Below are 15,954 nucleotides of genomic sequence, written 5' to 3' on the forward strand. Positions count from 1 at the left end.
CAAATATTAAAACTACTGGGTGGAAAATTTGGAAATAGCATTTGGCATTGAGCATGAAGGACTTCTGGGAGAGAACATCCTTTTTCGGGTCGTAGTGGGACAAACAGTTTGACATTTTTAAATTAAAGACTAAACAAAGTTGCAACAGGAGACACATTAGGAGAGGAGGGGAGAGGAGACGAGGGAAGAGGAGAGGAGAGGAGAGGAGACGAGGGAAGAGGAGAGGAGAGGAGAGGAGGGGAGAGGAGACGAGGGAAGAGGAGAGGAGGGACTGACATGATGGACGACATGTTGTTTTGGATGTTGGTTGGCAGTAAAATTGTTTAGACAGCTATCTATGTGTGTGTGTGTGTGTGTGTGTTCAGTGATTGATTGCTTCCTTCAGCTACTTTATCTGAAACATCTTCTCCTCCCAACACTGCTGCTACAGCACCTGTGATGTTTTTACTGCTACATGTTCAGTTATACCTGTTCAGTTTTCTGGCTCATGACCGATAACAGGACATGTAAGTCATTTAAAATGTCCTCTGGTGGAGGAAATCCTCAAATACGTTTCAAAAAGGGTGTTACAATGACAATGTTACTTAGCTACAAGTGTGTGAGTATAGGGAAAAAGGAAAAAGGGAGTGTTTGTGGTGGCAAAAGTGGGTTATTATTCACTAGGTGTAAGGACTTTTCCAGCTGTGTTTGTGGAGACAAAACCAGGACATTTTTAACAAGACGTCGGGACATTTTCAGCTGCGTTTGTGGAGACAAAACCTGGGCTATTCTTCACCAGGCATAAGGACTTTTCCAGCTGCGTTTGTGGTTACAAAACCAGCATATTTCTGATGAGACATTAGGACATTTCACAGGTGTGCTTTTGGACACAAAAGCAGGATATTTTTTAAAAGACGTTGGGACATTTTCAGCTGCGTTTGTGGAGACAAAACTTGGATATTTCTAAAGAGACATTTCAAAACGTGTTTGTGGTGAAAAAACAAAACAGGTATTTTAAGCCAAAACCTATATTCCTAAAACTAACCAGACCATTAGCTTTGGTAAAACATTAAACTGAGACTCAAGAAAATTAAAGCAGCAACATGAAGAAATGGGTCGAAAACATCAAGAAGATGATTCAAAAATTGCCATCCTGTAATTTATACGTTGAATTTGTTTGTTTTTCGACAAATACTTCAATGCAGCTCACTTTGAATTTTTACTTTTGTTATCACTAAGATTTATTTGACACAAAGGCAGAGTGTGTCTTATAAATGTCACCTTATTTACTGCACTTGTTATGAACTCAGCATTATATTTGCCAAAAACGATAGCTGCATGACAATTGCATATAAATGTAATACAGGGTGGACACTAACTGTACTGTGGTCTGTGGATGAGGCCGAAGAGAAAGAAGGTATTGCACATAGAGTTTTCTTGAAGATGTTTGAAATCTTTTCAGTTCACTATAAAGTCATAAACCTGACCTGCAACACCTGCAGGAGTTTCCTCTGAAGCCTGTTTTTGCTTTTTATTTGAAGCTTATTCGACCTCCATGCACAGGAAGAAGGGGGCGGGGTCTAAAGTACGACAGTCAGGTGAGTCTCGCTGCGTCAACATGAAATCTAAAGATTTCTAACGTGTCAGTGGGAACAGATGATCCAGTAAAAACAACACAACAACGACAAAAAGACGTTTTAAATAAAAAAACAACAACATGAAGACGACTCTCCACGTATGTACACACAGACACCACAGAGCAAATACATTCAGTTTAACACATTCAGTCACATGAGCCGACACGTTCACCTCTGTGGACGATCCATCGGGTGGAAACTGTGGGGGTTCGTTTATGTCTGACAGAGACGGGAGGTCAGGTACACACACACACACACACACACACACACACACACACACACACACACACACACACACACACACACACAGACACAAGGCCTCTTTCAATGATCAGATGATCACGGAGGGATTTAAGGAATTGACCTACAAAGACTCCAGGAGAGAAGAGAGAGTTTCAGGAACAAGGACGTCACCTAAAAAACAAATTTAAAAAATCTTTTTAAAGGAACAGTTCACCCAAATGAAGTAGCTGGGGACTCAACAGCCAAAAAACCCAAAACAAAACATAAAATTGCATCTGTGTTCTGTGATGCTGCAGAAATGTTTTGTGGACAACGAAGCTTCACCTGACTTTCCATCAGGGTGAGTAGATAACGACTGAACTCTCATTTTTAGGTGAACTGTTCCTTTAAAGCTCCTCTGAAATTTTAAGATTTCAGCTCGTTACTCGCCGTCATTGGGCAGCTGTCTCATTGTCAGCTTATATGGAAAACCGCTTGTTAGCACATATCACACCAGAACTACGGACACACTCCCTGTGGTGAGCTGCTTTAGGTTTGTTAGCTGGTGGCTAATGGTACCAATTGTGTTTTTTTAACGAAGAGCGGGAGAATGATGAACTAAAAAAGCTCAAATATGGAAAGAGAAGTAAAAACAGCACATGCTGAGATACTAAACTAAACTTCAGAATGCCAGAGTGTCACTTTTGTGGTTCATCTTTGAGTTAATATTTAATTTGACTCTTGAATTTTAAAATCAAGCACTGACAAAACTTCTAAATTCACCATATATTACCATGATCTCCTTACGACATCTCTTTTTTTATAATGAAGTACTTTTCAAGACCATTTTTTTTTCTTTAAATACAATCATTGGTTCAGTTTTTTTTTTTTTTCCATTCACATACATGTTTAGGGAAGAAAAACATTCTTTAAACACAGACGGACACTGGATACGACACATCATGAAACAGAAATGACAGTCTTACTCTTTCTAGAGGTATGCAACTACACATGCATGCACGCTTGTACACACATTATCTCTCTCTCTCTTAACACACGCCACGCACACACACATGACCCATGCATCTATTTCAAAACACCCCCTCTGAAACACAGAGTTTGGTTTTGTCCGCCGCTTCGCCTGCATCAGAAATACATCCAGACCGAGTTAAGAAGCTTTGGGGTCATGTCTTACAGTCACTGACCTGCACTTACATGCTTGCTCGAGGCATAGAGCATGATGGGATATGCACAAATGGACAAACATCAAGAGCACAGAAACCTTAAAGAGAGATACAGATGGTCTAGTATAATTCCTGGAGTGGGCAAGATCTGGAAAAGTTCAGTCTTTCTTTAAATACTGTGTCTTCACTTGGTTGTGGTGATGGAGGCGCGCACGTGTGTTGCTAATCGTATGCATATGCGTGTCAGTGTCTGCGCGTCTAGGCCGCAGTCTCGTCTCCGAAGTAGGAGAATCCTTTAAACTCATCTTGGTTGATCTGCTTGATGATGCTGTTGTCCACCGGCGTCAGGACGGGTTCTTCACGTGTAAAGTCCTGGTCAAAGTTATTCACATCCCTTTTGGTTTTCTGGAAAACAAGCGAGACGAGACGAGTTGGACGAGTAAGATTAAATGTTGAGTAATCATTAAAAGAGGCATTTTCCCAAAATAAAATTCAAAAATGATAATAAGAGAGAGAATTTGTTCCTTCAGTTCCTGGTAGAGGATTATTTTACCAGGAACTGGTGCAAAAATACAGTAAATGCTTCTCTTCATAACAGCAATAAAGCTAATATTTAGCCTCTTCCCCTGCAAGCACAATCCATTTTTCACAGATGTTTATCTCTGGTGTGTGTGTGTGTGTGTGTTTGTGTTTGTGTGAACTCACAATGCGTGGTTTGAAAGGTGGTCTGACTCTCCTCTGCTCCAGCAGCGTCCAGTCGATCTCTCTGAAGAAAGGATGGAGCTTAATGGCCTCCTCCAGACCCTGAGCCACCACACAGCCCAGACGCTTGTTAGGACTCTTAGTCATGAACTGAGAAGTGACAGGAAATAAGAAAGAGATGAAGATGTGGAGAGAAAAGGAATAGTTTTATTTTTTGTACAAAACTTATGCTTAATTTATTTAAAATTGGCTCCATGAAAAGGAAAAAAAGAGAAATGTTGTGACGCAAATATCATTTTTTTTTTAATAAGCTGAATCATGTTCTGGATAAGAGAACAAACATCATCATTTTGTTCAGCTGAAAATAGATGTTTTTTATATTTATTACTCCTCTGTAGAGGATGTCGGGCCTCTCAGTCTGTTTTACCTGTTTATGACAGCAGGCGGCTCGGACACCGAGGAAAAGGACAATTTCACACAATCACCGCAAGAGACTAAAAATAAATCAAATGACGAGCGTCCGCAGGCACCGAAGAAAATAAACAAAATATCCACTTTCAAGTGTAGAGGAGTGAAGGAAACACACACAGCAGCAGTGTATGACACACATCAAACACACATATGTATTATTTTGTATATAGGCCCCAAACTCTGCCTCATGTCAGAATACACCGCTGTCCTATTTCTAAATGCTGAATCAACAAGCAACAGAAGTGGCACATCCTAGACTTTGATCTGCTGTACGACCATTAGACATCTGCAGCTCACCCAAAATGCTGCTGCCAGATTATTAATAAACACAAAGAAGAGAGAACACATGTCTCCACTTCTAAGGTCCTTCCACTGGCTTCTGGTTAAACACTGAATTGATTTCAAGGCCCTATTTATTGTCTGAGAGCCTCTCAATGGCCTGGGCCCAAAATATATTGTAGATACGTTAACGGAGTTCAAGCTCTGCAGATCTGCAGGGGCCGGTCAGCCAGTGGTGCCCAGAGGAAAAACCAAGCATGCTGAAATGACTTTTAGCCATCATGTTTCCCCCTTTTTAAAAAACTTGTCTATAAAGCACTTTGAATAACTTCTGTGTATGATAAGGTGCTTTATAGATAAACTTGCCTTAATGCTTAATAAATAAACTTGCTAACTTTAGCTAATTAAGTTCTACATTACCAAAAACCCAGAGATTATATTTGGATTTGTACTTATTTTTTGTCTGAGGGTGGTTTTGAATGGTATCTTAATTAAAAAAACTGTTTATACAACATCAAAACATCTTGAGCAGCCTAAGATATGAAATGTTGATGAAAACACATCTCACACAGAAATAACAGCTCCTAAAATATTCAGGATTTTCTCAATTCTTGAGAAAAAAAAACTGGATGAGTGGTGAACAGGCTGCTGAGCTGTTAGAGAGAGTCTAACATGTGACCCGGAGTCCTTCAGCTGGACAACATGTCCAATCAGGGCCCAGAGTGCTGGTCCAGTGACTGGTCAGAGTCCAAGACATTGTCTAACATAAACACACACACTTTCCCACAAGGCTTTGCAGTTAAACCAGCCAAGGTAAACGCAAGGCTTGTGATGGAAAAAACTGGACGTACAAATAAATGAACAGAAAAGTGGCACTACTACAACACACACACACACACACACACACACACACACACGCACACACACACACAACACACACAGAAAACAAAGTCATCGAATCAAACATAGAGGGAATTATCCAACATTCCTTCTGCTGAGGATCAGGAAACATGGATCAACATGTCACACTAAGCACAAAGCTGCATCCTCAATCACATGTGATGGTGAGAAAGACACAAGAAAGACACATGGAGACAAAAAGACAAAAAAGAACAAGAGACAAAAGCAAAGAAACACAGGGAGCGAGACATAAATGTGAAGATATCAACCAGTTGATGTCAGTTGTGGATCCCTTATTTGGATCTGTAACAGTCCATTAGCGCACTGGGACTGGATATCATGTAAAATCAGAGCTCATAACAAAACTACATTTGTTGTTAGAAAACATGAGAAAAACCACAACTAAGACTTCACATGGTGAAGGCAGATTGTGCTAGAAGGAGGTTTTACATTTTCTTTATCATTACGAGTTGAACTAGTAGCAGCGAGACGACTTTGCAGGTCTGTTAGTAAGAACGCATACAGTTCACCAATAATGTTATCACGACAAGCACAAATTGTTGATTTTGGCTTGTGGTGGCCGCATTTTGTTCCGACTGCCCACAAACTCAAAATCTCACACCATGGTGTTTAGATGGACTTAGTTTGGTACATTTGGTCTGGACCAAATCATCCTGAACAGATTTCACCATCAGCAGATGGATTTTTAGTAGTTTAGCCTTTGAAAGCATGCTAAAATCACAAGCGTAACATCCCAAAATACTGCTAGTTTTTCCATTTGCTTTCTCAATAGAAACATCATCCATCATCGCCTCGTGGTCGTATGCCTCCCACACCAATCAAGTTCCTGTTCCTGAGCTAAGGCATTGAATAATGGCCAGAACATTTTTTGCAGAATATTAAAGACATCACAGTGAAGTTGACCTTTGACCTTTTTGAATATAAAATGTCATAATTTCATAATTTTACTCCAAACAAGCCAGGTGTGAATACATACCTAGTAGGAAGTGGATAAGAAAGTGTTCACAACACAATTCCTTCCATAAATTCAGACAAAACTAACTGTGAAAGCCTTAAAAGCAGTATGGAGCTGTCATTTCTGCACTGAAATTTACAACACATGCTCATTTCTGTCAAAAAGCAAAAATCAAAAAGCACCCCCCCACACATCTTCCGCTAACTGACCGCTTTAAGAATGGACACAGCCTCCTTGCTAAGCCAGACCGGATAGAGGACGTCGTCATGGAGGATGGACTCGAAAAGGTCGTCTTCGTTATCAGCTTCGAATGGTGGCTGGCCTGCCATCATCTCATACATCAGCACCCCCAGAGCCCACCAGTCCACTGACGGGCCATAATCCAGCTCTTGAAGTATCTAATCACACATAAGAAGGAGAGGAAATAATTTCACATCATCGCTTCAACTTAGCATATCAATAGAAAGTAGGGTATCATCGGCAAACGGTCGAACATGGACCTCATCGTTACAAATGAAATATGTGTATCCTGTGTACATGCTGGACGTTGTTCGTGTGTCTGAGGTCACCTCAGGTGCGATGTAATCTGGTGTCCCACAGAAGGTGGTGGTGGTGACTCCATTGAGGATTCCCTCTTTGCACATCCCAAAGTCTGCAAGCTTACAGTGGCCCTCCGCATCCAACAGGATGTTGTCCAGCTTCAAGTCTCTGCAGAGCAGGAGGGTTGTACAAGTGGAAAGAAGAATTAGCAAGGGAGATTTTTGCAAAAATACACTATGTACACTGACAGAAATGACATCATTAAAAAATAAACACACAACAGCTTTCAGTTTGGTTGCTTATAGCATGGGCTTTTTGAGCCTTTCATTTTAGATGTTTCAGTTTATTTCAATGACGTCTCTCCTGCTCTTGTTTAATGTATGCTTCACATAATTAATCACAAATTTAAGGAAAAGGTTTTCACAGCTCCAGCATGGAAGCATGGAAAGGGGAACTGACCTGAGAAAAACCAAGGGTTGAATAAGAAAAAGAGATGGAGGGAGGGAGGGGAGGCAGAGAGAGAGGGAGAGAGAAGTGTGGGAGATAAAAGCAGCAGTGTTGAGAGATGACAGGGTCGGTTATGAATGCAGCCGATCTGAGCTTGATGGTTGATTGCTACAAAAATGTCAACATCTCCTCTATGTAGCCAATGCAACCATTCAGCTAAAGGTGTTTTCAAAAATACAGCCGCCCCGACAAGCCGGGGAGGAGATGGAGCATGTTGTTCTGAAGAGAGCTTATGCAACTGTTCTGTATCTGCAAGACCCCAAAATAAAAAAAAAGGCAGCTTGATGATCCCGTTTGAGAGCTGCTGTGATTTAATGTTGAAAAATTTGTCCTTTCGTCTGTCCCATCATGCCTTGCTCTGACAGATTATTGATTGCACTGCTGAGAGTTGTGAGAAAAATGAACAATAAATGCAAACAAGCTGCTTATTATGCAACGCCGCTATTTATAGTCCTTCTATCGCAGTATATCTTGTATTTTTTGCACCCTCAACTCAACTTTTGAACATTCAGTTAAACTTGAACTAAAACTCAACATAGAATAAAAATTGGATATAAAGAAACGTGTTTTAAAACTCACAAAACAAACACCAATTTCTTTGTTTTAAATAAAAGAAAAAATATTGAATTCGAAATTATTAATCAGCTATATCATAGCAAATGGTTTGGCTCTAGGTTTTCACATCCGTAATGCAGATGTCTTCAGTTAATGTTCCCAGACATCGGAACAACCTTTCTGAAACTGAATCTCTTTAAACATTATATAATTTCAACAATATAATTTCTCTTTGTGCAATTTTATAAACGGTCTTTTACTCATTTGATTGACGATGAACAGTTCACTGCGGTTACGGCAGGTATCTGGATCTCGTGCTAAGCGAAACCATGACTGGTATGCTAATGTGCCTCAAGTCTCAAGAAGAAATAACATGACATGTCAGATGCAGTGGAGCTTGACAGTTGGCTTTCAATCAAGGTTTTACATATTGGTTCAAGTTTAGGTCAAACTATGATGACTAACATAGCGAACACTCCTGAGTGTTTTTGTGCTTACTCAAGGCCAAACCTTCACTTTGAATGTGGCTGCGGCTCCAATTTTTCACTCAAGACATTGGCAGTTGTCAACTTTCACCGTTTTCATTGATTGAAGTCCTGAATTATGTCTTTCCAAGAAATCCATTTCCAACATGTTTGTTTTTCCTGGGTAATTTCACTCAAGTACGTTTGTTTGAATGTATTTGAACTCTGCATGAAATCCAAAACTTTCATCACTCTTAGCTCCAAAAACAACCACTGTTTTGTGCTGTTTTGCAGGTGGGGTCTGTGCCTTTGCTAAAATGCACATTGATGGCGCTGCGCTGAGGCAGGAAAGAGCTGCACTTGTTCTCCATTTCCCCAGACGAAAAATTAAACCGGAGACTCTGTGGCTGCCTGTTTGCATATCTCACCTCCAGGCAACTCTTACGACATTAGATGTGAATTGAACGCCTGCAGCAGGGCAGAAAAATAGCATATGAATTTAATTCACTTTTTGTGAATGGATTTAACTGGCTGCTGACGTTAATCTTTGTATTACACATCACCTCGCTGCAGGAAAATCCAATATTAAGTGGCTGCAGGTGTTCAGCTGCACTAATGGAATGATATTTATTTGTGTGAAGATGTTCTGTAGTACCAAAAGCTAATCTATGGTGCACAGCAGATAATTAGATAATCTTTCATTTTTTTCTTGTCAGTTAGTGCAGATTTATTCAATCAGGTTTATTCATGATTTGATTCTCTGCACAAATCTGTATTGCTATTATTTTATGTGTTCCAGTCTTTTTTTGAACATTACTATTTGTTGTTGCAGTGTTCTGGGTTTTAAGTCTTTTGCATGATAATGAATGAATGAGTGCTTGAATAAAAAAAGAAAAAAGGGTTCCTGTGCTCTGAAAAAAAACCTTTTTTGTCTGGTTTATTGAGATGAATGACCAGTAAGGTCAACGCTTATATTAGTTTTTCATTTCCAGGCTCTTTCTCTCTTGTTTCATCAACTCGTGTTACGACTTTCTCTTTTGCTCTTACGTTGTATTTGTCAGACTTGTTGTTTAGTTTTAAAAAACATATAAATCGAAAGCAAAATAACTCATTAACTGGTGTCATAAACATTCAGGATCAAAAGAACGTGGACAAAAAATATCAGGGGTACATTTTAGCTTTTCAGAAGGCAATTAAAGAGATAATGAGATTATGAGATAATGTACATCTGTCGCGCTTCTTTTGGGCAGGACGAGCTACGATTGACAGCTGAGATAAGATGGGCAACCGGTCCGTGGTGTCCCTCATCCTCACTCACAGCAGCTTCATGCCTAAACTGGAAAAAGTGGTTCAGCATGTTGCAGTAGAAGAAGAACACACTGAACCCGGATGGAACGAGCTGATAAAGAATCCTGTCAGTGAAGCGTAAGATTATTTTAACAACTTTAACTCGAAGTTAAAGCGGCAATAAAAGGGTGAAATTAAATTTGAAGTGGTTTGAAGCGACCCGACCCCGGATAAGCGGAGGAAGATGAATGAATGAATGAATGAATGGTTAATAAAGGTGTTTGTTAAACCCGATATCAAATTGAATGAGGATTGTAAAGGACCAACTCCACCAAGCAAATACAAACATAAATGTGAACTCTTTAATATCACGTTCAGTTGAAGTATTGGCTGATGTGCTGACCTGTTAAGCTTGTGTAACTGCAACAGCATCAATCAAACATCAGCTCGATAAGCAGAAAATTGACAGAGATTTTGTTTGTTTTGTTTTAATATGACAGAGACCTCTGGGGAAGGAATTTTCTGGGAACTGTGTCTGATTTAATTTTGTTTTAATAGGACCGTCACACTGTGTTCCTACAGTCAGTAACATCAGCATCGAGATGTTTTTATTTTCCCATAAAAGCTGTAATACCGCTTAAAGAAATCCTGTCAATAAACAGGAGCTGCTCTGTCAGCACTGTCAGAAGCTTCTCACACACACACACACACACACACACACACACACACACACACACACACACACACACACACACACACACACACACACACACACACGAGGCAATCAGGCTCAATTGAGAGCATTTCCTGTGTTTCATGTTAATCTTGAGTGATTTTTCCATTACGTCCTCAGCGGCAACCCCTGTGCACTGAGCTAACCTCCCTCTCTCTCTCTCTCTCTCTCTCTCTCTCTCACACACACACACACACACACACACTGGTTCATTTATCTGTGAGGAATCACATGAGAGGCAGATCAGGCTGGAGGAACAGATATACTGATAAACTGGAAGATAAAATGAAAATGTGACAAAACCTTCATCAGGACTGAACCGTCTTCGTGTCCGTCATGTGTGGGTTTCTTAAGGTGTTTAGCTCACCTGGCCTCGGACCTACGACTTCATTTAGAACAAATCATCATGTAGTCTTGCGGGTCCAGACCTATCAACACAGCACTGTGGCAGCGCTGAAGAAAAGTCTGGCTGCACCCATTATCATTCTGCTTCAGGTGGAGAAAAAATAACTCGATGGCTTGTTTGTAATTCTTTAAACCAATCACAATCATGGAGCAATGTGTGACAGAGTCACAGTGACGGTGCCCCTGCAAAACAGTGTCAAAGGGGCAGATCCCGGCATTACAATGGCTTAATTCCCGCAAAAGAAAAGGCAACAGCTGCTAACTTCTTTTGCATTTGTATCCAATCCAGTTTCAGCGCTTGGTCAGAAAATGTTGTAGTTGTTTCCCGTACAGAGGGGGAGTTTGAAAAAGGTAACACGCAGATAGCAGAAGGGAGGTGAACGTCGACTGAACAGCCTTTATACAACCAGTCTACATCAGATGAGTCACAACACAGAAGACAAGACATCTCGAACTGCACGCTCGATTATGACTCTTTCCATTATCAGATCTTGATCTATGGAGGTTTCATATTTGTAAAACTTTCCTTGTGCCAAGGCGGGGTCACTGCGGGGTCACTGTGCATAACCAGGAAGTAAACCCAGAAGCTAGAAAACATTTTTGGCGTATGCAACACGCATACACTATCAAATTCTCTTGGATGTGACTTCTTTTATTTCTGTAAAATCAACTTACACATTGTGAGTCCTGACCAGCATGTGTCTGTAGAAACCCAGCTGGCATCAGATGCTTCTTACTTTTAACGATATTTTCATTTTCATTTTAAATGTAGGTACACATAGGTGAACATTAAACACTGATGTAGTGGGCGTGAAAAATATCACCTTATCTTTAGTATCTGGTCATGCATCAATGCTGATGATGTCAAGTAAAGTCTTGATGACTCACTTGTGCATGTGTGTGTTTATCCAGACGTGTATCTGCCCGGCAACCAGTCTGAACCTGCTCTGTCAACACTATCACATCCAAACATTTCCTTTATTTGGTCTCGAAGAGTTCAATTTGAAAAGAAGCGAAAGAGGAACTTGAGCTACTGTCTCTATTTTTCTTTTTTTTGGTGGGGGGGAGTTTTCGGGACGGGAGCGTCGACGAGGGGGCTGATGGGAGAAAAAGACGAGCATCTGAAGCGTGACGGAGGAGGATGGGGCGGCGAGGTGAGGGAGGGGAGAGGAAGAGGTTTGTTGGAGGAGAGAAAAGAGAGTCGGGACATTATGTTCCCACGAAACTTGTTGTTCATATTCCTCTGGTCAACAAAGTGGGTCAGGGACGAGAGAAAGGGAGAGAGAGGATCAGGTAGCTCAACTAAGCTACCAGGAATTAACAGCGATGTGGGTGCATGTTTGTTTCTCGGTCCCTGCCAACGTCTGACAGAGTCAATATTCACTATCAAAAGAGCATGACTGAGAAAACAATGTTGAAAGACTAAACCATTAATCTTAATTTTAGTAAATGCCAAGCTGAGTCAGCATGTGTCCTCAGGCCTGACACTGATGATCAAAACATTGCTTTTTGTGTTAATTAAGCGTGTTTGGGCTTGTCTGCTTCTACAACATGTCTCCCATCAGACAAAACACCTTATTTCTACTGCAGATATCTGCTGTGGAAATGTACGCTTAAAGTGCAGAATAAGACGCCCTCATTTTGCACATTTAAACATAAAATTAAAAAAAAAACTTTTATTACAGCGAAACTTTTGCACACACAAAACTCCCGAACACTGTCCTCTTCACTTGCAGTCAGGAGAATGCTTTTAACCGAGACGTGGTTAAGATGCTTGTTGAATAACTGTTTTCTCTGCAGGGATCGAGTCTTAATTTATGGGAAAAATCCTTCATCTTCGACTTCTCATTGAACTTTTAGTACAAGGACCCTTTAAGATGAAGGCCCCTGTACTGTATGGAATCAAATTCTTTCTTTACATCATCAGGAATGATCCAACAATGTCACACAATCTCTCCTGTAGAAATTTCAATATTTGTTTGATATAAGCTGACTGGAAAATGACTATACTTTTTGAATTAATCATCATCGCCAGAGGTGGAAGAAATATTCATATCCTTAACTTACAGAGGGCATATTATGCTTTTTGGCTTTCCATGCTTTTTTTGTCCGTGTTTAAGGTCTGCAAAGTGAAAAAAGCCCAAAGTCCACGGCACAGAAAACACTGCTCCTGAAACGCCTGGTTTGGAGTCGAGCCTTTACTTCCGTAACTTATGTGCGTCACTATGTATCAGGCGTTATATATATATATATATTTATATATATTATAAAATATACACTCCAGTCAGTCAGCAGACACAGTTGCTGCAGCAGCGTAATTTAAGATCATACTACCTTGCTCGGCATGACCCGCCCTACTCTGCCTCTGACTGGCTTCATCCTGCCATAGAAGTATGAACATGAAAATTAGGATTATATGACCTCCTTAAAAAAAAACAAGGGACCACCACACTGTGAAAACTTTACTTCAGTAAAATACTTAAGTATTATCAGCTAAATGTACTTAAAGTAAGGAGATTTTAAAATATTTTATTTAGTTTAAGAAGTAGGAGAAGTTTCTCAACCAATAAGGGTAAACTTTGGACGACACTGTCAAACAAATGTGGTAAAAAGTACAATATCTGCCTCTGAGATGTAGTCGAATACAAGTATAAAGTAGCAGAAAATGTAAATACTCAAGTAAACAAGCACATAGAATTTGTACTACTGTAAATGTACTTAGTTACATTCTCCCACTGATTACCTTTGGAATTTATTGTCATTAATAAGTGGCATGAATCCAAGCAGACTGTTTTCAAGTAGTAATAATATCTCCTTTGTTACTGCTAATCACAGCCTGGAGTCTGCTGGAGGCATATCTGGTAATAAGAGACTTTTTACGGCCAACTTCCACATTTCTCCATGAGGTGAGTGTTCGACACAAACAGACTTTGGGTGGAGTATTTCTTTTTAAATGCTTTGTTACGCAGCCAAAAGAAATTGAAAACAAACACAGAACAATAACACGCTGAGCTTTTTTGGCTTTAACCTCGATGACTGTTTTGGATTGGGGTCAAATTGCGCCATCCTAAAGAAACATTCACACCGTTGTAATTTTAACGATCACGACCTCCTTCATTAATAAAAGCATTGTAACGCAACAATAAGTGGTGGTCCAGCAGGCACCAGCAGGACTGGACAGCCGTCTCTGTGAGATCATGGAGCCAAAATAACTAAATAATGAGCCGGGATGGTGGAAGAACTGTATTTCATTTCACATCCTCTGTTTACAAACTATGAGAGTGGGTTATGTAACTTTGTATGGTTTTATCCTGTGTCATGCTCGATGGCGCCCCCCAGAAATTGTATAAGGGCTGTAGCCACCCCCATGCTGTCATGCTTTAATTTTATAACACATATTTTGTGTTTCACGTTATTTAAAGTCTGTTTTTATTCAATTATTTCAACATATTCATATTCAAAGCTCTGTTGGATCATTTCTCCTTGTTTTGGATCTGTGCTTTATATTTTATGTATTGTGTAAACGTTTTTATTATCATATTAATTAATTTTTTTTTGCACTGGGTTAACATATTAGTAACCAGTAGACAACTACAATGACTTTTTTGTCAGTTGATTTGGTGATGTTTTAAAAAAATAAAATCTCAGTCACAAAAAGCGTCAGTAGTCTGCCGTCTTGTCAGCTTTCACGGCTTTCTGATGCTGAGAAATATCACCAATGACTCACTAACACTTTCATATGTTTCAGTTTCACACTGCACCCTTTTATACGAGTCTTTTCAAAGGTTTTAAGTTGACGGGCCTCTGTTTAAAACAAGGGGGATGTCAGATATTTTCTAGCCTGACTCAGCGGATGTACAGTCGACTGCCATTCGACGCCTATTTCAGTCCCACGTCTTCCAAAATCCGAGTTACTCTAACACTAAACTGGTTGCTAATGGCGCTAACATAAGCCAGCAGCTCTTACCTTTTCTTTTGCGAGGCTTTTAGTCATTTTAATGCCAGAACTCACCTCACAACGAACAAAACAAGTTCCCCCCTCCACACCACATCAATGCATGCTGGGTTTAGCGCCGCAGTGATTGTGATTGGTTAAAATAAATACAAACAGGTCGGGTCGGTTTTTTATTTCCCCTTTACCAGAATAAGGATTGGTGCAGCTGTCATATTCATTTAAAGCCAATTGTGTGAAAGCACAGTTTGGTTTCTTTCCACCTGCTTGACGCCGAGTTTGACAGTTTTTGATTAGTTTTGTGCAAGTTATAATTGGTTCTGAGTAAATGGATGTTGGCCAGATTTCTGGCTGTCTGAAGTCCAAAAACAGAAACACGTACATGCAATATTTTGCCTGAGACTTTATTAAACCCTCTGGTGGAAAAAAAAGGGTGTAGACAAATGGATTCAAATGAAGTTTGTGTAAATTTGTGTTAACTGTTGAGAAACAAAACAGAACCAGCTTTCAGTCTTCAATAACAATACACTATTCATGTTGGATCACTTCCCAGCCTGTGTCCTCAATCTGGGGCTTTGTGCGTGATGATTTTATGCCATCATTTTGTATATTCATGGCTGTTAAGGGCACACATGCAGATGATGATGATGATCCACCACACTCATACATCCAAAACAACCACACCTCACGTCAGTGTCAAGTTGAGTCGGCCTGACACGCACATACACAGATTGCATGAGGACAGAATCTAAACAGCAAATCAAACCTCAGATTCACGAAGAGAAAACAGCGGAAAGAACAACTCACTTTTCTTCCATCACAGTTATCTTGGGAACAAACAGGCTGAACCTGCACTGAGCCTCCGTCCATCACAATGGTGTTATGATTCGAGCAGTGCGTTGCTTTTGTGGGACCAGCTGTGTGTTTGCTATTGGTTGACAATGATATTATGACTGAGGAGTCCACACAGACAGATAATAGTACCTAAAGTAGATGGACAGTTAGGTAATCTCGAACACAGAGCCTCCAGGGTCAACGACGTCCAGTTTCATAACTCGTGAAAATATTTAATGTGTTTCTCACTGTGACTGAGCAGCAGAACAATCCACGAACGTCCGACAACAAACATCACTTGTGTTCAAATTAGCTGTTTCTGTGTCA

The 15,954-nt window shown here is 40.2% G+C and overlaps 1 protein-coding gene across 1 annotated transcript in view; it reads right to left on the reverse strand.

Annotated features, from left to right (window-relative positions):
* Window positions 1–2,733: 2,733 nt before the first annotated feature.
* LOC141009608 (protein kinase C epsilon type-like) overlaps window positions 2,734–15,954 on the reverse strand; it is a 63,838-nt gene continuing 50,617 nt past the window's right edge. The window contains exons 12-15 of the mRNA XM_073482283.1: window positions 6,920–7,058; window positions 6,560–6,748; window positions 3,728–3,874; window positions 2,734–3,427 (exon numbers count right to left, since the gene is read on the reverse strand). Of these exons, the coding sequence (XP_073338384.1) occupies window positions 3,281–3,427; window positions 3,728–3,874; window positions 6,560–6,748; window positions 6,920–7,058 (622 nt within the window). The 3' untranslated portion in view covers window positions 2,734–3,280. The remainder of the gene's footprint in view (window positions 3,428–3,727; window positions 3,875–6,559; window positions 6,749–6,919; window positions 7,059–15,954) is intronic.

This window comes from Pagrus major, chromosome 15 (assembly GCF_040436345.1).
Source record: "Pagrus major chromosome 15, Pma_NU_1.0".
Taxonomy (NCBI): domain Eukaryota; kingdom Metazoa; phylum Chordata; class Actinopteri; order Spariformes; family Sparidae; genus Pagrus; species Pagrus major.